Source organism: Helianthus annuus, chromosome 13, assembly GCF_002127325.2.
Source record: "Helianthus annuus cultivar XRQ/B chromosome 13, HanXRQr2.0-SUNRISE, whole genome shotgun sequence".
NCBI lineage: Eukaryota > Viridiplantae > Streptophyta > Magnoliopsida > Asterales > Asteraceae > Helianthus > Helianthus annuus.
Genome location: NC_035445.2, coordinates 130,156,454 through 130,183,006, shown reverse-complemented (window position 1 = coordinate 130,183,006; position 26,553 = coordinate 130,156,454). Strand labels below are relative to the sequence as shown.

The 26,553-nt window shown below is 37.9% G+C and overlaps 1 protein-coding gene across 2 annotated transcripts; it reads left to right on the top strand.

Moving 5' to 3' along the window:
- The first annotated feature begins 13,260 nt into the window (after positions 1–13,260).
- On the top strand, positions 13,261–21,730 carry LOC110899342 (bZIP transcription factor 16). Of its 2 annotated transcripts, none has more exons than XM_022146233.2 (13): positions 13,261–13,548; positions 14,525–14,641; positions 15,441–15,497; positions 15,600–15,674; positions 16,381–16,470; positions 16,567–16,626; positions 16,707–16,864; positions 16,967–17,021; positions 18,456–18,498; positions 18,587–18,789; positions 19,779–19,856; positions 20,263–20,388; positions 21,304–21,730. In XM_022146233.2, the coding sequence occupies exons 2-13, from the start codon at positions 14,564–14,566 to the stop codon at positions 21,397–21,399; spliced, it is 1,119 nt and encodes a 372-aa protein (XP_022001925.1). In that variant the 5' UTR covers positions 13,261–13,548; positions 14,525–14,563; the 3' UTR covers positions 21,400–21,730. The 2 variants fall into 2 exon arrangements, with proteins under 2 accessions (XP_022001925.1, XP_022001923.1); XM_022146231.2 differs by having other exon boundaries at positions 13,262–13,548; positions 18,581–18,789.
- Positions 21,731–26,553: the final 4,823 nt, after the last annotated feature.

Genomic DNA, 26,553 nt, shown 5'->3' with positions numbered 1-26,553 from the left:
TCAAGGGGGTCGCACTGGCGTGGTGGAAATCTCTCTTGCAAGCTGCCGGTAAGGCCACACTTTACAGTATGTCATGGGATCAGTTTGTAGCCCTGATCAAAGAAAATTTCTGCCCACAACACGAAGTTGAAAGGATTGAGTCAGACTTCGTATCCCTGGTAATGAAGAATCTCGACTGCCAGGCATACCTTACCACTTTCAACACTCTATCTCGATTAGTGCCATACTTGGTAACTCCAGAGCCAAGAAGGATTGCCCGTTTTATTGGGGGTTTGGCGCCTGAAATCAAGGCAAGTGTTAAGGCATCGAGGCCTACGACGTTCAGATCAGTAGCTGATCTATCTCTCTCACTCACCCAGGATGTAGTCAGGTTGAGAGCTCTTAAGAGCTCGGAGGAGAACAAGAGGAAACGTGAGGACGATACCTCACGGAGATCAGAGAAAAGACACCGAGGGAATAACGACCACAGGAAAGGGTCGGGATTTAAGAGAGATGGGCAACAATCAGGAGAAAAGCCCAGATGCAAAACTTGCAAGAAGAACCACTTTGGGAAATGTCGATTTGAGTCGAAATCCCAGTCTCACGCAAAACCATGTGGAATCTGCAAATCCACAGACCATAAAACCTTGGAATGCAAGAAGCTAAAGGATGCAACTTGTTATGGTTGCAATGAGAAAGGGCACATCCGGCCTAATTGCCCAAAGAACGCTAAGAAAGCCGATGATGGAAAGAAGACCAATGCAAGAGTCTTCAAGATGGACGCTAAGGAAGCAGTTCAAGATGATAACGTCATTACAGGTACTTTTCTTGTAAATGATGTTTTTGCTAGAGTATTATTTGATTCAGGAGCAGATAAGTCATTTGTAGATGATAAGTTCTGTAAGTTGTTAAACCTACCTGTTAAAACCTTAAGTGTGAAGTATGATGTGGAATTAGCCGATAGAACCATAGAAACCGCCTCGATTGTTCTAGATGGATGTGTTATATCCATTAGGAATCATTCTTTCCCATTATCCTTACTTCCCTTTAAGCTATCCGGTTTTGATGTAGTGATAGGTATGGATTGGTTGTCACACAACCAAGCCCAGATTGTGTGCAACAGAAAGCAAGTAGTAGTTAAAACTCCGTCTGGTGAGTCACTCACTATCCAAGGAGATACCCAGCATGGATTGCCTGAGCAAGTGTCCATGCTCAAGGCATCCAGATGTCTGCAGAAGGGTTGTGTCATTTACATGGCACAAGTTACTGTTGATGAGCCAAAGCCGAAGATTGAGAATATCCCTGTCATTTCGGAATACCCTGAGGTGTTTCCGGAAGAACTCCCCGGTTTGCCACCGGATAGGCAAGTGGAGTTTCGAATAGACATCATTCCGGGTGCAGCGCCAGTAGCGAGAGCACCATATAGGTTGGCACCAACGGAGATGAAGGAGTTAAGGACGCAGTTAGATGACCTGTTAGCTAAAGGTTTTATTAGACCTAGCTCGTCTCCTTGGGGAGCGCCAATCTTGTTTGTCAAAAAGAAGGATGGATCGATGCGTCTGTGCATTGATTACCGTGAACTTAATAAAGTCACTATCAAGAATAGATATCCATTACCCAGGATCGACGATCTGTTCGATCAATTGCAAGGAGCAAGCTACTTTTCAAAGATCGACTTGAGGTCAGGCTATCATCAGTTGAAGGTCAAGGATGAAGATGTGCACAAGACAGCGTTTAGGACTCGTTATGGACATTACGAGTTCCTAGTGATGCCATTTGGGCTCACTAACGCACCAGCCGCATTCATGGATCTCATGAATCGTGTCTGCAAGCCTTATCTAGATAAATTCGTTATCGTCTTTATTGACGACATCCTTATCTATTCAAAGAACCAGGCTGACCACGAGAAACACCTTCGTTGTATTCTCAAACTTCTACATCATGAGAAACTCTATGCCAAATTTTCAAAGTGCGAATTTTGGCTTCGAGAAGTCCAATTCCTTGGACATGTGGTAAGTGAGCGTGGTATCCAAGTAGATCCCGCTAAGGTAGAAGCAGTTATGAATTGGCAGGAGCCAAAGACTCCCACCGAGATTCGCAGTTTCCTAGGATTAGCAGGATACTATAGGCGATTCATCGAAAATTTCTCAAGGATTGTTGCGCCTCTAACTTCGTTGACTCGTAAGAAGATTAAGTTTGATTGGGGCCCTAAGCAGCAGGAATCCTTTGACGTTCTGAAGAAGAAATTGAGCAATGCACCAGTGTTAACACTGACCGATAGTATAGAAGAATTCGTGGTGTATTGCGATGCGTCACACACTGGTATGGGCTGTGTACTCATGCAGAGAGGCAAGGTCATTGCCTACGCTTCGCGTCAATTAAAGGTGCACGAGAAGAACTACACCACCCACGACTTGGAACTGGGTGCCGTTGTATTTGCATTGAAACTGTGGAGACACTACTTGTACGGAACCAAGTGCGTGATTTATTCGGATCACAAGAGCCTTCAACATTTGTTCAATCAGAAGGACTTGAACATGCGACAAAGGCGATGGATGGAAACTTTAAATGATTACGACTGTGAGATAAGATACCATCCAGGCAAGGCAAATGTAGTTGCCGACGCCTTAAGCAGAAAAGAAAGAGTGAAACCGATCAGAATCAATGCCAAGCGCATTGAAATAAGGAATAATTTGAACGAAAGGGTGTTAGCTGCACAGAAGGAAGCTGTGTTGGAAGCTAACTATCCTGAAGAGAAGTTAGGAGTAACTGAGGAGCAGTTATCCTACGACAAAGATGGAATGCTAAGACTAAACGGACGAATATGGGTTCCAGTTTATGGAGGACTTCGGGATGTTATCCTCCAGGAAGCCCACAGCTCTAAATATTCCGTTCATCCTGGAGCTGATAAGATGTACCAGGATCTAAAAGCAAACTACTGGTGGATTGGTTTGAAAAAGTCCGTAGCAGAGCATGTAGCTAAATGTTTGACTTGTGCGCAAGTCAAAGCTGAGCATCAGAAGCCGTCAGGTTTGCTTCAACAACCTGAAATTCCCACATGGAAATGGGAAATGGTGACAATGGATTTCATCACCAAGTTGCCAAAGACGAGAAAGGGAAATGATACCATATGGGTCATAGTAGATAGACTGACGAAGTCAGCTCATTTTCTACCCATCATGGAGACGTATAGCTCCGATATGTTAGCTCAATTATACGTTGATAAGATTGTAGCGTTGCATGGTATACCTGTATCTATTATCTCCGATAGAGATACTAGATATACGTCGCATTTTTGGAAGAGTTTCCAACAATCATTGGGCACTCGTTTGAATTTTAGTACGGCCTATCATCCTCAGACCGATGGTCAGAGTGAGCGTACTATTCAAACTCTGGAAGACATGCTACGTGCATGTGCGATCGACTTGGGTGGTAGTTGGGATAAGAACCTACCACTAATTGAATTCTCTTACAACAATAGCTACCACTCCAGCATAAAAGCTGCGCCTTTTGAGGCCTTATACGGTAGAAAGTGTAGATCGCCCATTTGTTGGGCAGAAGTTGGAGATGTCCAACTATCAGGACCAGAAATCGTTTTTGAGACGACGGACAAGATCGTTCAGATTCGCGATCGTTTGAAAGCTGCCAGGGATAGGCAGAAGAGTTATGCGGATCCTAAGCGCAAAGATTTTCACTTCGAAGTAGGTGATAAAGTGTTACTTAAAGTATCGCCCTGGAAGGGGGTGATGCGATTTGGTAAGAAAGGCAAGCTAAGCCCGAGATACATAGGACCTTTCGAAATTGTCGAACGTGTCGGGTCAGTTGCTTATAAGTTAAACTTGCCTGAAGAACTTAGCGCTATACATAATGTGTTCCACATCTGTAATCTGAAGAAGTGTTTCGCTGACGAATCACTGGTCATACCGCATACAGACATACACATTGATGAAAGCTTGAAGTTTGTGGAAAAATCGTTGTCGATTGAGGATCGACAGGTTAAGAAGCTCCGAAGAAAGTACATACCTATTGTTAAGGTCAAGTGGGATGCCCGTAGAGGTCCCGAATACACGTGGGAAGTGGAATCCACGATGAAGGAAAAATACCCTCATTTGTTTCAGTAAATCTCGAGGTCGAGATTTCTTTTAAGGGGGTGAGGATGTAACACCTCGAAAAAATTCGTCCAATGATGCATTGACACGTGTCATAGGCTTTGAATATGTGAAAACATACTTTAGAGGGACTAAAGTTGACAAACAGTGAAAACTATGGAACGTAAGGGTCCAAAGTGTCAACAATGGATAAATAGACTCTATAATAACCCTACATGGTGTTTATAAACCTAAACGGATAGATCATGGATCATACGAAGCGGAAAATACACAAAAGTGAGGAATTACAAACTATAGGGACTAAAAGTGTCAACATGTTGAATTTATACCTCTGAGTGATCTTTTAGCAGCCCCGAAGCTTTGTAATGCTACAATATACTCACTAGAATATGTGGTAAAAATTTCATGAAGTTTCTTTATCGTATGAGAAAGTTATGGCCAAAACCGTACTTGAGGGGTTAAAAGCGTCAACGTCGAATTTCATGACTTTTCGGGTGAGCGCAAAGTTAACCGAGGACATTACCATGTTGGTAAATGTTCCAAGGTTCCTAAAAATCAGGTTTGAGGGTCTAAGGGTCAAGATTAATGGCCAAAACCTCGTAACCAAAGTGCAGGGACCAAAACTGCAACATTTAAACAATGTTTGGAGCTGCAGACCCCAGGCGGCCCGCCTGGGCTGCCTTAAGCGGGCCGCGACCCAGCGCCCAGATGCAGAATTCGCGAACAGTGGCTTTCAGGTCCGATTTTTGAGTGGTTTATAGCTTGCACCACCTCCAAAACTCACCAATCGAAGGACATGCATGTTGGGACACCTGTGGCACTCTTACAACATCAGAAACACCTTAAAACTAGATCAATTCTTCACTTTTTGAGGCACTTGTGTAGTAACCAAGAACACTTAAACATTCAAAAATTCACAAGGCAACTTCTGGAGCTTCCTGGACGACAAGGCACCTTCATAGTGATAACTAAGCTTCATTAGGACTCTTGTAAGCATTCATAACCTTCTCTAATTCGTTCTAGCTTTGATTATTAGCCGAAAGTCAATCCGTCATAGTTATAGTTTGACTTTTCGATTAAACGAAAATGGCTCAGTCATTTCTCAAATTGAAAGTACCTAAATGTTGGTATTTATGTGGGAAACAAACCCTCAAAAGGGTATTCTCTGATTCCCACTCTAAGTATGCTATTTGTCGAGTCAAAGTTGTTCTTTAAAAGTCAACAGAACTTGTTTTTGCAAAATATAGCATAAATGGTAATGTAGATGACATGCAATCAGTTTGATCATCAAAAATAACTTTATAATGAATGTAAGAATATGTTTTACCATGATCAACTCGACAATCTTTAGTATAAGCCCGGATTGGAACCGAAAGTCTTACAAAACGACTTTTTCTTTGACTCTCGATTCGGATCCGTGCATGCATGTTTGAGATCTGCATTAGAGCTTATTTTTGACCATTTATATTTATGTGTAACTCTCTGGAAATTTACAAATTGATTCCATGCTTAACCGATTCATATGCATGTTTCCGATTATGCTTAAAGTTGACTATTTTGCCCTTTTTGTTATAAAACGTGATTTTTGGAAAAGTGAAAGAGTAGAAATCTTTATTACTGATTTATAAACTTGCACCGAAAATTTGATATCAGTTGGAGGTCCAGATTTCGAGTTATGGCCGATATCGTAAAACTAAAGCTTTAGGTTAAATAAACGGCGCATTTAGCGTATAACCCGTTTAAGGCCACGTTTTGATATAAAACTTTTTACCCACTGATGTTATATAATATTTTGGGATTTTTGAAGATTTTTATTTAATTTTTGGCTGATCGTATCATAGGTCTCTAAGTTTGATTCGGTTAATACCGGTTTTGACCTTTTAAGCCATAAAATGAGTTTTATGCATCCTTTTGACCCCAAACCTTTTTCTACTGATTTTATTTGTTAAATAAATTATTTTGAGCATTCTGGAAATATAAAAATCTCAGCTTTCTTTTGAAAACCCGGAAACGGCTCTAAATCGTCTTTCTAAGCGTTTTTAACGCATAGTATGCGTTATACCCATATTAAACATATAAGGATTATACCTACTGATGTATTTAGCATATTTTTATAAAATAACAGTAAGTATAAGTTTTTGAACTCAGATTTCCAGTTTTGACATTTTTAGCCCTTGTGAAATTACCAAAATACCCCTAAGGTGCATAGTTTGATTTTAAATGATAAGTTTTGTATATGGGTCATACCCTACTGTTATAATATGTCAAATTAAGTATATTTACTGTATAAATCAGACCTGTAACTCAGATTTCCAATTTAACCCTTTTATAATCTTTTAAATGACAAAATGCCCTTATAAGGCATAAATTGAGTTTAAATTTATTCGAGGCATAATAGAACATAACTTGCTGATATTATATCATATTTAAAGCATATTATCTCAGGGAACTTACATATGACTCTTTTGGCTACCCGTAACGCTCTTTTAGCGCTCGGTTCGGTTTATGTAACTAGTTTGCATAAATTGACCGAAACGGGTCAAACGTTATCATTTTTGTCTCAAAATCCAGAATGTATTTAGCATACCCATATTATACAAGTATTCAAACTTGTTGGGTCTAAAACACATTCTATCCGGTCTTCGCTTAATCGTGCGCTTGAACCGTATCGTCCTTAAACTAACCGGTCTAAGCTTAGGCTTAAACAAAGACCCGTTAGGAATCTAATAGGTTATTATAAACCTTTGTTCTAGGATAGGAGGCCCAGTAAAAGCTACCCTCACTTGCCAATTGTGATTCATACTTACTCAGGTAAATACTTTTAACTTATTTTCCCTATACGGGCTTGGGTTACGGTATATAGAATACCGCTTGATCGAGCGTATGAATCTTGCACCCTTGGGTGTTCAATTGAATAATTTGATCGGCTCGTTTAAACAGTCTTGTTTTACTTTAAGCCTTTGGGGGGTTAATGACCATGTCCCGGATATCCTTGGCATCATCTTACGAGATGGCCACGACCAGAGCACGAGGTGTAGGCGTACACCTGTCAGTGTATAACTCTTTGATGTGGTGTGTCTATTGATCTTTAACCCGGACAAGATCCGGGCTACTGAACGCACGAGTAACATGTAATTCGTTCACAAGATTATATTGCATAATTATCCCAAGTTATAAAAATATTTTATGCCATGTGCATTTAAATAAATTTTCAATCATTTTCAAAATGAGTCAGTTAATTTGTATTTACCAGTGTAAACTGACGTATTTTCCCAAAAGGTTAAGTGCAGGTACTACACGTACTAGGCTGGCTGTCTCCTAGAGCGTCCACAATAGTCTCGCAAGCTCGGACGACAATAAAACTGTTGAACAATTATCTTATTTTATCTGATCCGCCTGTGGATCCGTTTCAACTACTCGTGATATTTAATATTACATTTTATTTAAAGTTGAAATGAATCTATTTCTGCTTCCGCTGTGCATTATTATATTGTGTTGTTTGTCTATGATGATGCCAACTACGTCACCATACCCTCCACCGGGCCCACCGGTGACACGTGGAAATTGGGGGTGTGACATTAAAGTATAGGGAACTCAAAACATGCTAAAAAATATCTGGAATGTCGGTTTGTTTGGTCGTACGGTTGCGTTGTTCGCTTAATTACGACAGAAGTCGTAACGAACGCAAAAACGATCCAAATTTCGCGACGAATGGAGTTTTATCATGCCAATCACTAAAAAAAATATTTTAATGATTACATAAATTTTTGGATGTCTGGATGTAATCAGAACGTAAGATATGCGCGAAAATGCAAACTTGTGCACTTTTTGACGCTTTTAGTCCCTATTGATCAAGAAAGTTTATTTTTGCGCACCAAACACCTCAAAGCCTATTTCTAAGCTATGTAAAGGATATTTAGGGCATATTTAACTTATGATCAAGTTACGGAATGTTCGTTACTATACAAATCGGTATAGTTTCGCAGTTTGACACAAATAGTCCCTTCGATCGAACAAACTTGATTTCAACACACCAAACCATCCAAAACTTTTTTCTAAGTTATGTGAAGGTTATTTAAGGTATGTTAAGCCTATTTCACTATTCCGGAGTGTTTGTTGCATTAAACTGGTTATATTTACGCATCAGTGCGCGTATAACATTCCAGAAAGCGATTTAAAGCTTGAAATCGAACAAGAATTGATATGTGCAAACGATACACAATTTTTTTACAAATCCCAAGTATGAAATACAATATTTCATTGGTTTGGTATTTGTTTGATGGTTGAAGTGACACAGGTGTCACACCCCAGGCATAAGCTACGACTCTAGGCTGCTGGAAATCCCCCAAAACTCGATTAAAACTCATTTATTGGTCACCCGGATCTCATTCCAAGCCCCGTTAATTATTCCCACGCTTCCCAATAGATAAAATTAGAGTTTTTAAAGGTTATTCCAAGACCCTAAGGCGCTGTTTGTTTTTGCAGACATAAATTGTCTGCAAGCTGATTTCATCTGTTTTTATGTCTGCAACTGAAGATGTGGTCTGAAGATCTGCAAGCTGAAAATATAAGACTGTTTGTTTTTTATAAGTTGATACCGGTCTGAAGCGCATCAAACAATGACGAAACATTCACATTCCGCTTCGATCCAGCGGAGGAGAAGAGGGAGGTCGGAGAAGGAGCTGGTCACCGGAGGAGGAGGGATGTCTCTAGAGAAGGAGGTAGGTCGCCGGAGGAGGAGGTAGGTCGCCGGAGGAGAAGAGGGAGATCAGAGAAGGAGGAGGAGCGGCGGTGGGAGGGGCTGATGTTTGAGGGAGGAGAAGAGGGAGGTGTGAAGATGTTTTAAGAAGATGGTCCATAGCTTATTTTTTAAGATGAAAAAAACTGAGTTCAGATCTGTTTAAAAGAAAAAAAACAAACAGTCTTCAAGGGTAACGTCTGCACGCCTGCAGACATCAGTCCCCTTGAAGATGTTTGAAGAAAAAACAAACAACCCCTAAGTCATCCCAACGCTAATTCCTTGTCCCAACATTCATGCTAATCATTTTACCACTTCATTTCCTTAATTATGACCCGTTTCTCCCACTATATAGATTCAAGCTTATTAAAACTATGTTGACCATTACAACATTCCTTACTTGGCACCACTAATAACAATATATCCCTTTGTGATTCTCAATCGTCTTGCACATATGGATTCTTTTACATAAACATAAATTAAGCTCGGGAATCACTTACCTTAAGCGTCCATATTTGTATTCACTTCGTTGTCTTCTCTTGACCCGTTAGCTTTCCATGCTCGAGTCCTTGCTAATGTGATTTATTTTTGGGCTTTATCTTTTAATAGACATACCGAATATTTGTATTGTAGCAAACTAAATCACTACGGACTGAGATCCCGCCGCATAGCGCGGGGGAAACACACTGTTATATTTTATATATATAGTTTTCGACAGAACATGAATAGTAATTTCAAATTTAAAATAATATATAGCTTTTTAATATTTTATTATATCAATATATTATTTTGAATATTTACTTTTAAAATCTTTTATTTTTTTTCTATTTACTTTTAGCTTTTAATGTATTTTCATTTTTTTCTTTTCTAAAACCATATTTCCTTTATCATTTATTTTGTTTTTAATAAATCTTTTTCCATTTTAAAACCATCTTTACTTTATCAATTAATTTGATATTTCTTTAATAACTTGTGTTCGTTAATTTTTTTCTAAAAACTTAAGTACTTAGTTGTGCTTAATTTTTACCCCCGATTAGTATAAGTTTTATTAAAAACGAATTTATGTTCAAAAATAAAGTATTTATTTGGTATCGTAAAATGATACGATGATAAACTAAACCGGTTCTAACGGTTTGGCTTTCTAAACAACATACTATATTTTTCAAATAACGTTTGTTTTAAATTATCATCTACTCCGTTTCGCCGCAACGCGCGCCAGAAAAAAACCTATATATATTAATAATAGAAGCTAATGAATAGTGTTTTTAATATTATAATAATATATACAGTTTTTTAATACTTTTCTTATTTTAATATTATAATAATAATTATTATTTTCTTTGCTTTTTAAGTTGGATAACCTTGGTGTCAACCGATACTGGTATCGAAAATACCGGTACGGTCTGGTTCGTTATCGGTACATGAAGGTAAAAATAGGCACCAGTCTGGTACAGAAAACGCCAAAAGTCGGTACCGAAATGATTTTGAAAATCTTTTTGTTCGGGAAATTCGGTACTGCTACCCCGTACCATTTGCTCATCCTTGATCACGGAAACCGTACGAACAACAACCGAACAACGGTATCGTGCAACTTTATTTGTTGATTTTCTTCAACTTTTATTGATTTCTTTTTTTAGTTTCAGGGGTAGGGACGAGCTCGGTGTCAACCGATACCGAATCGGTACTAGTACCGAAAATACCGGTTACGATACCGGTATATGAATGTAAACCCTAAACCCTAAACCCTAAACCGGTAGACGCCAAAAGTCGGTACCGAATTGGTACATAAGCTCTTCCGGTTCGGGAAATATGGTACTGGTACCTAGTACCATTTCCTCATTTCTGACCACGGGTTTCATACGAATAACATTATTACAATACAACTTTTTTGGTTGATTTCTCTTTCGGTTATCTTTTTGTGTTTTCTTTCTATATTTTCTTTTTATTATTGTCAGTGGTTCCGTGCGCAACACGCTCGTAGTCATTTCAAAACACATGTATACACAGAGTACATAACAAAAGTTCACCGCAACGCGACGATTATGAAAAACCTAGTTGAGTTTTATTTTGGTCGTAATCATATAACTAAATAGATCCTACTTTGTTTCTCCTCTTTTAAGTCGATTCATGTGTGCTAGCTTTACAAACGTTTCATTCACAGTTTCATCAACTCTATCGAACTCCACTAACTTTATCGATATGTACTTGTTAAAGTGCTTGGAAACCACAAAGAAGATGGCGTAGTAGATTGGGGATTGATCATTAGCATTGTACTTGGATTCATTGTAGGATTTTGCACCATTGTGGCTCCATTGATAGTAAGTAGATCATGGAAGATAGCATATTTTCGCCTGTTGAGTAATGTGATCAAGGTAAATGGTTTATGATGTTATGCGTATTGCTTCGTGGAACATAAATGATTAAATGTTTCATAAGTAGTAAAAAAAATTAAAAACTGGTGATGATGTTATAGGCCTCATGTTTAACTTTGAAATTTGAATTCTTTCTGTTACAAAACGTTATAATTGTATTCCAGTTGAATGTACAATGTTGTCTTGTTGAGTTAGTATTAAACAAGACAATCCTAGACAGATTAGTAGGAGTGTAATCACTTTGTTTCACTTTATTTTGGTTGGAATCATATAAGGGAGGTAGGGGCGTCTATGACTCATCACTCATAACTTCCAATCAAGTTTTGCTATGTCATCAAGCATTAAAGTCTCTTGACATGTTAAATTTAAACAAAATTATGACAAAATAATTTTCACAACTTGGAACTGTTTGAGATGTCCATCGGTTCCTTTTATTCGCTTTGAAAATATTTGGGTTAAACAAAAAATCGAACCAAAGTAAACGGAATTTAAGTACTTCAAAACCAAATCACAAACCGCATTCGAATTTGGTTTGGTTTTCGGTTTCAACCGAATACAACGAATTCATGTAATTGGGTTCTAAATATAAAGTATCGTTTACTTTGACTACTCAGTTTATTGTGCTACATATAAACTGAATTCATTTTATTCGATTCGGATTTAATCGTTTGTTGTTTTTAACTATTTTCAGTTCTCTAGCAATGACCTATGAATTTTCAAATATATCTTAATTTGAAACATAACTTCATGTAACAAGTTTTAAGAAAATGTTTATCATATTTTTGTTCAAATTTAACATATGAAGAGACTTTAATGTTAAAAAAAAAAATGTTGAATGACTTTTACTAGACAAAACATAAAGTATGTTGATTTTTTACTTATAAAAAGTTATTAATAGGTTTTTGTAAAAAAAATATATTAGTTTTTGTTTATATTATTTACCCTTTAGAAAAATACGTGTTATTGTTATCAGCAAAGTTCAAGAGGATTTCCCAAAATTTTCTTAAAACTTTAGAAAAACTTTTAAGAGAAAAATGCTCGGATAGTCTCTGTGGTTTCCTTATTTTTCACCTTTAGTCTCAAACTTTCTAAAATTACACCTATATTTTCCAAGTTTTTGAATTTCGTTCCCGAATAGTCCCTGGTGTGGATGAAGGTTAGTTTTTGATATTAGTTGCGTGTAAAATGACAAAAATACCTTTACTGTCAAATTAATAACTAAAAAATTAAAATAAATATAATTAACATTTTACGATTTATATGGGACCCACCATCCACCCTACCCACTTCATCCTCTCCACTCCACACCACCACCACTACCACACCACACCACACCACCATCTCCACCTTCAACCACCACCGGCATCTAATCCAGTCGTATTTTTAATAGATAACCAAGTGTATCTTCGAACTCCTAAAAAACGAATGATTTGATTTAAAAACAGAAAGGGTATATTTTAATTTCCTTAAAGATTCATTAATTATAATATTTACCTCGACAGTTGGATAAAAAATGGAGCTTCATCCACATCAGGCTTACAAGTTCGGAGGGATCCCATCTAGCTGTTAGCCAAACATGCCCCTTGTGATATACTGCTGCTTATTTAATCTTGAGTGTTTTTTACAGTTGGACGGGTTAATTTTGAGGCCAAAATGGCGGTACAGGTGGACAAGGAGGGTTTAGTTATTGTGGGGAAATGGGTGTTGAGCTTGTCGGCAAGGGAATGAGGGGAAAGGGATGGGGTTGGGTTGGGTGGAGGGTTTAGTTACTTTGGGCCTATTTATTATTATTTTTTATTAGCAAGGGTATTTTGGTCATTTCACACTCATTTAACAAAAAAAACTAACCTTCATCTGTGGCAGGGACTATTCGGGAACAAAATTGCAAAAGTTGAGGAATATAACTGTAATTTTAGAAAGTTAGAGATTAAAAGTGAAAAATGAACAAACCACATGGACTATCCAAGCATTTTTCTTAACTTTTAATATAAACTTAAAAAGAAAAAAATAATAAATAAATAAACGGGCAGGCAGGCGTTACCCTACACCCCACCCCACGGAAACCACATGCGCCCGTACACATCTACCGTTGAAACAGCCACCTCTGCCCTTTTAATCAAACACTTTTACAGTCAGTCACAATCACCTTCAAATTCAATCACTTCGAAGCTCTCTCGTGAAACAAATTCACCTCAATCTGTTTTGAATTCGATCTCTCTACAAACCCCCAATTGTCAGCCCCCCCCCCTTTCAAAAAATTATTATTTTTAGGGTTCTTGAGTTTGATCCGTTCATTATTGCAATCCCAAGTGCCCCACCTGCTTGATTGATCCGTTCGCGTGATTTTTCGGTAATTTTGTTTATTGTTGATTAATAAATTGAATTTTTTCCTGTTTGTTTCGGTGAAAGTTAGTTTAAAAAGATTGAAATAATTATGTTTGTGTGTTTTGTTTTATACGGAGATTAATATTTATATCTGTGTTAATGTTGAATCTCAGTGGATTTAATTTGGCTTGTTGATTGATTAATAATAATAATAAGTTGGTTATATTTTTTATATTTTTTTTTAAATTTTATGGCATATGATTAAACTGTTATATTATGGTAGAAGTTGTATTGTTTATTTAAAATTTTGAAATAAAGATGTCTTGTTTGTGTTAGTTTGTTATGACATGGTTTGGATATGTGAATTTGGGAAAATATCCAAATTATGTGATTTGGGAACTTTTGATTTGTTAATTTGTAGGAGAGTATAATGTATGTTTTTTTTTTTGAGAACATGAGTTCAGATGGTCAAAAGTACTTGATGTTTTTTACTCCGTATGTTTATATTGTAAAATTTTGGTAGAAGGTGTTTTTTTTTTTTTTTTTTTTTTTTTTTTTTTTTTTAATAATTTGAAAAAGGTGAAATAATTGTGTTTGTGTGTTTTGTTGTTGTCTTTGAATTTCATGAATGGTAGTGCTAATTTGTTATGCTATGTTTTGGGTATGTGAATTTGGGGAAAGTCCCAAATTTTGTGGTTTTGGAAATTTTAATGTATTAATGTATATAGGAGTGTTTACGGTATGCTTTGAGAACGCTAATTCAAATGTTCAAAATAATGCTTAAATAGAAAAAAAAGTGAAATAATTATGGTTGTGTGTTTTGTGTCTTCTTTAAGTTTGATGAATGTTAGTGGCAATTTGTTATGCCATGTTTTCGGATATGTGAATTTGGGAAAATTCCCCTAATTTTGTGATTTAGGAAGTTTTAATGTCTTATTTTATTATGATTTTTGTTATTCTCTAGTCTCTAATAATGTATTTGTTTTCAAATCTATTAATAGGATGGTTGTGGGATACTTATAGTTATATTCGTTTGAGGAATGGGAAGCAGTGAGATGGATGATTCCGCCAAGGAGGCGAAAGACGCAACAAAGGAGTCAAAGACAACAAATTCTCAAGTGCGTTTCTCTCTCTTTGTTCGTTTCTAGATTCAAAATGGCATTGTTATATACATGTTCTCCGTGTGTGTGTGCATATGCATATAAACGATTTCCGTTCATATATATAGGAAGTTTTCAAGAGCATAGTTATCGATAGCCAAGATAGCGTTAACTATCGCGCGCTTCGTAGCGAAGCGCCCATGTCTCGCAATCTGTTAAGTAACGACTCCATAGCGTGATTACAACGGATTCCGACGAATTCCGGCTGGAAACCTGCAATTTCTGCCAGAAACCAGGAAGAAGAAGAGCGGCTGCGTTTTGTTGCGTTTGAGCCTTTTTAGGGTTAAATAAGTTTATGGATTTTTTAACATTTAACCCCTCTATCTTTCACTAGTTTACATTTAGTCCCTAAAACTTGTAAAAATTTACATAAAAAGTGTAAAATTAGTTTGTATATTTTACCATTTAACCCCCCTATTTTCACTAGCTTACATTTGTTCCTTAAACTTATAAATTTATTCATAAAAAGGTATAAAATTAACATTATATATATATAAAAAATTATAGATAGCTTTTTTTTATTTGTTAAATTTTTAACTACCTTATCGCTAAACACGAAATAGCGTGCGCTATTTCATCGCTATCGCTACGAAGCATATGGGTACCTTGTCGCTATTTGCTATTGATAACTATGTTCAGAAGAGATGAATAAACATCGCACTTCAAGCGTTTACTTATGTGTGTGAGTGTGTGTGTGTGTGTGTGTGTGTGTGGGTAGCATGTACTTTGATAACACGTATTCATGGTTTTTCTTCAGGAGCAGACTTCAGTAACTGCCAAGGGTACAGTCAATCCAGATTGGACTACGTTTCAGGTTCCATTTAAAAAAAATGAATTTTCACAAATTGTTCGTCTTAAGATTTAAGTTTTTTTACATATTTTTACTAAGCATAGGTGGTATGTAAACCTTGAACAGCCTTATCCTCATATGCCTCCACCTGGGTTCATGGCATCAAGCCCTCAAGCTCACCCCTACATGTGGGGGGTTCAGGTACTATCTGTATCGGTTTTCAGTTTGTACTTTTGTATCTTTAAGCTAGATGGCAAGCTTGGTTAATGATATAGCTAATGGAAATTGCCGTTGGTAATGATGATGGTTATTTGAGCATGTGTAGTCATAGTTGTTAATAGCGAATAGCGACAAGGGACCTATATGCTACATAGCGAATGGCGACAAATAGCGACCGCTATTTTATAAATAGCGATACACTAGAAAAAGAATTTTGAAAATTTTTATATGTATATTATATCAAAATACCTTGGTATATATGCTATTTTACATGTATATTTAACAAAAACCTATAAATCCATCTATTTTATAGCTATATCTAATTGCTATTTACATCAAAAAAAAAAAAAACTAACTGTCGCTATTCATTCTATTGGTCGCTATGACCCAAATAGCGACACTTGGTCGCCTCGCTACATAGCGCTCTATAGCCGCTATTGACAACTATGTGTGTAGTAACATCATATGACGTCATGTCAATCTTGTAAATCTTGAATATTTTGGATCTTGGTATCTGTTTGTAGTTATGGTGTGACAGTTTAAAAATTGACATGTGGATGCCAATATTCTTATAATTTTTACATCCAAAGATGATGTTATTACATACTTTATATCTGAAAAATATTGTTCATCGTCATTTCCCGTTGGATTTATTTCCCGTTTTTCTGATATTTATGTGCACTTGCAGCATATTATGCCGCCTTACGGTACTCCACCTCATCCATACGTTGCCATGTATCCCCCTGGTGGCATTTATGCTCATCCATCCATGCCTCCGGTATCTTCTCCTTCTTCTCTATCATAACGTATTACTTGCTAGCTTCTTTACTCCCTAGAAGACAATTATTATAAAATTTGGGTCGTATTTACCCAGGGGTCGTATCCTTTCAGTCCATACGCAATGCCTTCTCCAAACGGTGTTGCTGAAGCTTCTGTGAGTTGATATGATATATGGCATCTCTAAAGTTATAACCTAATTTAAGTATGTGATGACGAAATTTCTATTTTGTATAGGTGAATACGCCTGGCGATACGGAATCCGATCGCAAGTCACCGGATGGAAAGGAAAAACTTCCTATTAAAAGGTCGAAAGGAAGCTTGGGCAGTTTAAACATGATTACCGGCAAAAATAATGAACCAAACAAAGCGGCTAATGGAGTTCATCCCAAAAGGTGTGATTAGTAAACAGTTTAAGTTTAGTTACGTGTGTTTGTAATTGGAAGGTACTTTGTATCACTTTCTCTTGATGTTTAAAATTGTAATTGGATTTACAGTGCCGAGAGTGGAAGTGAAGGTTCAAGTGACGGTAGTGAAGGGAATTCTGAAAATGTAAGTACTGCAGCAAATCTGCAATGAAGTTGTTTATATGGAAACCGGTGATAGAGAAGTGATTTTACTATAATCTAGTAATTAAGAAAATTACGTAGCCTTGAATATGTAACTGAGCTTGTCTAACAACCACAGTTGTCAATAACGATCGTAGCGATCGCTATAGCGCGCTACGTAGCGTATAGGTCCAGTGTCGCTATTTGGGTTGTAGCCATGGATAGCGAGAATAGCGACACTTTATTTATTTTTTTTAATATAAATAGCAATTAAATATAGCTATAATAAGCTGGATTTTAGGTTTTTGTTAAATATACATGTAAAATAGCATATATATCAGGGTATTTTGATATAATATACATATAAAAATTTTTAAAAATTCTTTTCTAGTGTATCGTTATTTATAAAATAGCCGCCTGCTATTTATCGCTATTCCCTATGTAGCATATAGGTAACTCATCGCTATTTGTCGCTATTTGCCGTTAACAACTATGCTAACAACCACATCGTCATTCTTGGAAAAAGATTCCAAAGCTAATTATCCTAATTTAGCATGAGCCGTTATTGTAATTTGGTTATTCATATTATTCAAGATTTCTAATTTGTGAAAAAAAAAATCTTTACAAGTACTATGACCAATTTCAGTCCGTAGGACACTTCAAATGTGAGTGTTTCACTCACCTCATTTTTAAGGTTGACAATGGATAGATTTATTTGAACGAGTTAATTACATAGTTAGTCCCTGTGGTTTGCACAAAGTAACATATTTAGGTACTAATAGTTTAAAATCACATTCTAGGGTATTAACTTTTTATTTTGTAACATTTGGAGGTATTAACTTTATTTGTAGGTTTAAAATCACATTCTATTAGTACCTAAGTATGTTATCTTGTGCAAACCACAGGGACTAACTATGTTAATACCCTAGAAGTTAATACCTCCAAACGTTACAAAATGAAAAGTTAATACCCTAGAAGGTGATTTTAAACTATTAGTATCTAAGTATGTTATTTTATGCAAACCACAGGGACTAAATATGTAATTAACTCTATTTGAACTAATAAGGAAAAGAGTAAAATGCATGGATAGTCCCTGTGTTTTGAAATAAAGCCATAGGACGTGGATAATCAGTTCAATAAAAATGTTGAGATTATTTATATAACTATGTTTATAATTTATTGTTGATGGAAAAAACATTCATTTTTTATTATTATATGTTCAAGTTTGTCTTTCTCCATACCGTAACATGTTTATGTTAAAGAAAGTAGATGTGGGATGTGCACCATTCAGTTGCATTAATCTTTGTACTAGTAGCATTAATTTCCGGTACTAGGTTCATTAATTTAACATATCTTATGTAGTATGTACACTTGATCTGTTCTTTCCGATAACTATTGCTTTTGTGTTCAATTTTTTTTGTACATTAATATATTGCAGGATTCACAAATGAAATCGGGATCAAGGCAAGATTCTATTGAAGGTTGGTTCTATAACTTACGAGTAGTTTTTATTTCTGTTTTTGCTACGTGTTATTCAAGCAACTGCTATTACAATGATACTAGCCACAGGTGAAAACGGAAACTCTGCAAATGGGCCTCTTCCTGTGGTCAATCAAACGGTGCCTGGTCCCACCAACTTAAATATTGGTATGGACTACTGGAACGGTACGAATCCGTCTGCAATGGGCGGGAAGCTTACTTCTGCTCCGGTTGTAGGGGGAGTGGTCCCCGCTGTGTCAAGGGACAACATGCAGCCGCAACTCTGGCTACAGGTGCACCTTTTTAATCCTCATTTTTTATTTTTGAATAAGTTAAAGAGTGAATATACGGATGGTCCCTAGCTTTCCAAAGGTACATGGACGGTCCCTATGGTCTGCAGTCTGCACTTTGTAACGCATTTAGTCCCCAGCCAACAAATCTAAAGGTTTCACCAGGTCCAAGTTGGGGACTAAATGCGTTACAAAGTGCAAACCACAAGGACCATCCATGTATTTTTGAGAAAATTTGGGGACTAAATGCGTTATAAAGTGCAAACCACAAGGACCATCCATGTATATTTGAGAAATGTTGGGGACTAAATGCGTTATAAAGTGCAAACCACAGGGACCATCTATGTACTTTTGAAAAGCTAGGGACAAAATCCAAAATTTTAGTAAACAACATGGACCATCCGTGTGCTTTACTCAATAAGTTATTTAATTAGACAAATGGGGCATCATAAATTACAGGGTAAAGTACACGGATGGTCCCGGTGGTTTGCACTTTGTAACGCATTTAATTCCCAACTTTTGCCAAACGTACATGGAAGGTCCCTGTGGTTTGCACTTTGTAACGCATTTAGTCCCTAACTTAGACCTCTTTAAACCTTTAGATTTGTTGGCTGGGGACTAAATGTGTTACAAAGTGCAAACCACGGGGACCGTTTGGGTACTTTTAGAAAGCTAGGGACCAAATCTAAAATTTGGGAAAACCACAGGGACTATCCGTGTACTTTACTCTAAATTACAAGATAAAACATGTGCTTTTGTGGTAATTCAATGTTCATTAAAATTGCTAGGGATTATAACTCCGGAGCAATCATTAGAAATCCAAATATTGATTGGAACTAGAGAACTAATGAATAATGATTAAGTTTCAAAAAAAAAAAAAAAAAAAGAATAATGATTACCAAAATTACTATAAAGTTACCAAAATAATATTTTGAGTTAAATACGTTTTTAGTACCTGTGGTTTAATTCCATTTGTTGATGCTTTAATTCAGGATGAAAGGGAGCTAAAAAGGCAGAGAAGGAAGCAATCGAATAGGGAATCTGCTCGTAGGTCCCGACTGCGCAAGCAGGTAAACAAGTTTTCATTCAGTCAAAGCGAAACGGTTTGCTTGAGGTGATTGGGCGTGTCAATTGGGTCAAAATGTCGGGTCAAGTTAACTTGAAACACCTTTTCTCCAAAATGTATAAATCTTTATAAATAAAGTGTGTCGAGTATGATTGCAAAAGTTACTTTATTTCAAAGATGGTCTAGCTTTTTTTAATAAAATAATTCTGGCGGTTTTATGCATTAAAAATACAATTCGGGCTACTTTCAACTTATTTGACACGTTTCCTTCTAAGTAAACTTTTTTATTTACGCGTTTGACATGTTAGATACAATTATAAAATGTAATGAGTTGGGACGAGTGATTGGATTCTATAGTTTCTACTCAATTAAAAAGTTTATTACATCCTTTACTTTTTATCTGGGTTCAGGCAGAATGCGATGAGCTGGCCCAACGGGCTGAAGCTTTGAGGGAAGAAAATTCTTCTCTAAGAGCAGAAGTGGGCCGCCTTAGGAGCGAGTATGATCAGCTTCTTGCTCAAAATGCATCCCTCAAGGTAACACCCAAGTCTTTGCTTGTTTTCTTCGGTTTGTTCTCTATAATATACTTCTTTCTCTGTACTATACGTTGTGCATAATCTGATTCAAGTGTTTCTCTATTAGTCAAATATGCAAAAAAAAAAAAAAAAAAAAAAAAAATCCTTCTAATGTGACAAAGGAAAGGTTCTTGTAGACCAATATAATGCTTGCATTATTCGCAGTTGGGGGTGTAAACGAGTTGAGTTGGCTTCTGATAAAGGTTTCAAGCTCGAGCTCAACTCGTTTATTTTCAGTAGTTTATTTAGTTATTTTTCTTATATAAATGTATAATTAATTTTTTATATATTTATGATTATAATTTTAATATATATGACATATGTATTACTTAGTTATTTTTATCATATTATATAAATAAAAATATATTTATGTAATATAGACTATAATATTAAATAAAAACTATTATATTTGTATAGAAAATAGGCTTGTTTTGCCTTGCGAGTTTAAATGAGCTTGGTATATAAACCACAGGCTCGGGCTCATTCGGCTCGATTTGAGTATCTCACGAGCGAGCAGCTCTGCTAATTTTGCACCCCTATTGCAGTTCATAAGTACTAATACAGTAATACGTGAAGAGATCATTTTGGTTTCATTGAAGGACCAATGGAGTATCATATTTACTCATATGGTTACTTTAGAGATACGTTAGCACCAAAAATGACAAATTTCAACCCATTTACTTATGAATAAGTCGATTCGGTTACGTTTCATCTCCACTGGGTCAAACGGGTAAAAAAATAGCTATAAATCATCTACATTTAAAAATTTAGACTAGTATGGTATTAATGTAGTTTTCGTAATCATATTTAACACGAATTATTCACAAAAATTTTGACCCATTGAACAAACTGCATTCTGAAACCTTTTTTTTGAAGGAACGACTAAGCGAAATCCCTGGGCGAGAAGAAACGACATCTGGTGTGAATGAACAACAAGCGGGCAACGAAGATCATCAGGGAGGGCAGATATAACTTGTGCAGGTCATCAATGAAGCTCTCTGGCTGTCCCGAGAGTATAATCTAACGACGATTAGCAAACAAGAAAATATGTGTTTTTACATAGCCGGACCACCATCTAGTTAAGGATTCATCAAACACTGACCTTGTCTTTTTTAGATTAGCTGGATAACTATCAAATTAATTATTGTCATCCATCATTCTCGATCGACCCATCTTTTAAGGCCCGAGGAACCCGGATGAAATGTAGACTGTAGTGTGAGATTAATGCTATGCCCTTGTATTCCTTAAATGGGTTTTGGCATTTTAATTATTTCATCATATTGAACCGATTTTATGTATTTTACCTTTGTGTATGGTGTTGAATGAGTGGCTTAGTGGATCAAATTCGCCACGGATGCGGAAAGTTGACATGAACCGTAACATGACACGAACTAAAAAATCATGTTAGACACGTGAACAAGAAGATGACATATTTTCGGGTTGATACGCGCGCGTGGGCCTCACTCGACTGACGGAAAGCCGAGACGTCAGGGACAACTTGATGACGGCCGTGTCAGCAGTCAACTCAAACGTCTCCATCAACGACATTTCCCACCAACCTGTCAGAATTCAAAAATCGAGAGTTTTCCCGCTCAAATCTACTACAAACTTCGTGCAGAAGTTGCTCAGGCCGCGCAACGTTCATAAGTATCCAATACACCTGCGCACTTACATTCAAAAGTAAAGCATTCCCAACAGACAAATCTGGTAGTCGCGCCGTAGTGACTGACAAACATTCACATGCGCGCGACTCACCAAGATCTAACTGGCATTTTTCTAGCCCAGCACTTCCTTTTTTCTAAGAACAGAGCTCCAATCACTAACTTCGCGCGTGATGCAGCACTGGACTGAGGGGACTTAAAGGGGTATGGTTCAAAAAATGCCACGCAGACCATTTTGGTCACGCTTTGGACCATACTCCTTAATCACTTTGGTGATCAACCATTCGACCCCGCGCGGGATGATTAAGCAGGGCATGGTCTCGCGCGAGGTCCAAGCAAGAGATAACACCAACTTCTATACTTAGCATTCTGAATAAGAGCCTTTACCTCCTGCAACCCCGCGCGGGATACTAACATGCTCAGCAAGGGTCGCGCAGGAGCCAAAGAGCAAGGCTACTTCAGAAGGTACTAAGGTACAAGTGGCAGAAGGGCAAGCCAATCAGCGTCTTCCAGGCTGTGCTCCATCGTGCTCCACGATCGTCTGACGTGCAGGAGACAGAAAGTACACAAGGACACTTATGTGGCACCAATCAGGGGGCGACGACATTTGCCCCATGATCTCCACTTATCTGCTGATGGCAGAGGGACAACAAGGCCGACAACCAAGACACGTGGCTCCAATCAAGGTGCGCCAGCACCGGAGATCTTCTAGAAGACACTAACGGTCGCACCCAAGGGCGTAGCTTAAGAGGGGCCGGGAGGGGCGCCCCCCCCCCCCCCCCCCCCCCGAAATTTTCGCTCAGTAGTGTTATATATGTAGTTTCCGTATAGTAACTTTTGGGTATATACGTTTTCAACCCCCCCCGTTCTATAGAAATTTTTGAGTATATACGTTTTCGACCCCCCCCCCCCCGTTTTCATGGTCAAGCTTCGCCACTGGTCGTACCAGTGAGACAAAGAGCATATCCTCTAAGTTGTCGCCTTCCGGCCCAAAGCCCATCAGCCAATCTCCTCTTACACCTCTCCGACTATAAATAGAGACCTTCAAGAACAGGTTAAACATTCTATTCTCTCTACTCTCACTCTTAACACACAATTATCTCCTCAAAGCAGATACTTATTCTCACGCGGAGTCTGGTTAAGAGGGAAACCCCCATATTCCCCTCTTAACGAGCTAACGGTGTTCTGTTTTGCAGGATTAGCGGATTGATCGGAGCTCAGAAAGTTAAAAGAAGATTAACCACTATGAAAGGAACATAAACCAAACTAATTAATCCTAAAATTAGTTCATTGTTTCTTCAGTTTATGTCGTGTCATGAATCCACACCTCTAAATATGATAATCGTACAGAAGTATACAAGTATTGTTTTAACTAGTGATACATAAAATGGTTTTGCAATAGCCGTATATTTTAAAGTAATGAACGGGCCCATTTCATTTTCGGTTCATCTAGATATATTTAAAGGTTGATAACATGATAGATAATTCGATATGACTTATGAGGTGAGGTAAACATTACTATCACTTATAAATGTTGGCCATTTCAGTTATAAAGCGTGACATCACTATCACTCAATAAGTTATTTTGAAGATATCTCCAAAAAGCAAAGTTCACACCTCCTTTAATTAAGTTCGCATATTTAGTGTCTTGTTTTATGTCCCCTGTTGATGCAACAAACACGGGACCAAGGATGGTAGCTGGGCTGGCCAGGCAAAAGGGCTGAAGGGTTCAGTTTTGCCTAACGCAGGTCGCGGGGTCCTTCCACGTTTGCAAAACGTGGAAGGAGGTTCACTAGTATGTTTGAATTATTTGCTTTGAAGTTCTTTCTCCAAGGCCGGCTCGGATCCAGAAAAGAAAGCAAATAGAATGAATGAGATGATTCTGATGAAGAGTTATTTGGAAGTAACAAAGAACTCTTTGAATGACTAGAGATTAAGGAATCTCTGTGTTTTTCGGAATGTCTTTGAAGTGTTTATGAGCTGTCTTCTTATAGTGGAAGACACCTCTCGAAATGGCATGGACTATACTAGCGAGACCTGTTTGCTTATGGAGGGTTTCCCCTTTTGGGGTTGAAGGCTTTGGACCCCTGGTTAATAGAGTGTGCTTGTGCAGACCTGCTCTGACTTTGTGAGTTGGTGAGCGTGAGTTGGTGGGACGAGGCTCTAGACATGACTAGTTACTGTTTCTCGATTCCCTCATTTTACAGCTTTTCATCCGATGAACCTTTCAACCTTTTAAGCTCTTTGCATATTAATAATTTTATTTATCCTTGGGCTACCCCCGTCGTCAGCCCCCCAAGTCAGAGGTTTTTGGGGTATCATGCTCAAAGACTTCTGACTTTTATGCATGTCTTTTAAAGGCTTCAAGGGTTCGTTGTTTGGAGGCTTGAAGGGTTTGAGGCAGTTACTTTTTTGAATTTTGAATTTTAATCGATTTGACAGTTGATTTGACATGTGTCAGGCGGCGGATTGGCAGGGATTATTTATTTACCTTTAATACCCCTACTTTACTCTCATATTTATTTTAACGGTTGCAAAATTTCTTCATTTTTCTTACAATCATTCACAGTTTTCCTTCCTCAGGTTAGTTTCTCTTCTCCATTTTCACTTTTACTTTGTTCAATCATGGGTGCCCTTAAGGATTTAGCGAGGTCTTTTTCTCGAATGACACAAGAGGAAGTAGACCTATTTTGCCTTGAATATGGTATTGATAAAAAGTTTAATCCAACCGCCCCTTCTTGCGATGTTTCTATTGACAAACCGATTCCTGGTTCGATTGCTTTGTATTGTCGCCATTTTCAATGGTCCAATCTTCGTTACCCTTTTTCGTTTTTTGTTCTAAACTTGCTTGAGTATTACCGAGTGTCTTTTGGGCAAGTTCATCCAAAAGGAATGGCTAGGGTTTTGCACTTTGAAGTGCTCTGTCGTGCTCTTGGCTATGATCCCTCTCTGTTGCTTTTCCGGAGGTTTTTTCGTTTAGCCAAAAATGGCGATTGGTTTACTTTTGAAGCGACAAAGGTTGATACTTGTCTCGTTTCATCAATGGTTACAACCCTTGGATCCTGGAAGGATCAGTTTTTCTGGGTTTCTGATTCTATCATTCCTTTCAAAATGGTATGGAGGCGTCCGGATGCTGTTCTCAATGATCCGGAGCCTTCTGAGTCTGAATTGAACGATGCCTTTCTTTCAGCCGTTCGGGGGTGCCCTTCGAGGGTTCGTCCCTTTCCCGAGCATTTGTTAGTGCTTTTAGGGGTTAGTAATATTTGGGCAAAAGCCGATCGGGATCCGGTGTTAATGAGTAATGGCTTTGGTATGCATTTTCCCCTTTTATGCCTTTTTACTTTACTTTGTTTGTGACTTATTTTTCTTTATTTGTTTTTTGGCAGTTATGTCTGCTTTGGACTTCATCAAGAGTGACGACACGTCCGATGTTGTTTTTGAAGATGCTCCAACTGTTCCGGGTGAGAATGTTGTGGTGAGAACCTCTGAGCAAAGGTTTGAGGGCACGGGTTATGCTAATGTTGCCAATGTTAAGGGTTTTACCAAGTCTACTGCCCCTAAGTCTTCAAGTCGCCGATCTTCTCGTCGTTTGCTGAAAGCTGGGCCTCAATCCACTTCCACTGAGCCAGTGGATTTGACTGATGATATTGAGGTTTCAGAGGATCAGGTTGAAGCGGGTGTTGAACAAGATAAGGAGTTGGTTGTTCATGGCAAGAAGGTTCGAGGTAAGAAGGTTACTCCTGTTCAAGAATCTTCAAGCAGGGACGCTGGAGGGTTGGACCCTGAGGGTGTTTATGTGCCTGCTTGGCAAGTGAAGAATGATGATACCTTTAAGGATGCTGCCGTTTGTGAGGATGCTCTTAGTCATCTTGCTCCTCCCTCTGTTCGTGAAACCATTGCTGAGATGGACGATGACTTTATGTTATCTCGCATGGTTTTAACCACTTGTAACCTTGCTGCCATGCTTCCCCAAGGGATTACACGCTTTCGCCAAAGGATGCGGGAGTATGAGGATTTTTCTAAGAAGAAGGACAAAATGAAATCCTCCCTAGCATCGATGAAGAAGGAAGTGGCTGGGTTTGCAGAGAAGGAGGCAGCGTGGAAGAAAGAGGTTGAGGATCTGAAGAAGATGCATGCCATTGAGATTGGTGACCTGAGGAAGAGCTTTGAAGCAAATTTGTTGAAGTTGAAGGCTGATCGAGAGGCCTTATCCGTCCAGCAGCAGGCTTTTCGTGAAGAAAAGGAAGGGTTGAAAGCTTCAGTTGGTCAGGTGACTGCAGACAATCAATGGTTGATCGAGCATGGTTTCCAGCAGGTGGTCACTTACCTTTTGCATTCCAAGGAATTTAACTCTGCCCTTGGTGATGTTTACACAAAGCTGCTGAACCTGGGGAAGCATCAAGGCCTTACTGCTGGCTATAAACTTCATGAATCTGGACAACCTTTAGAGAAGTCCCCCATGTTT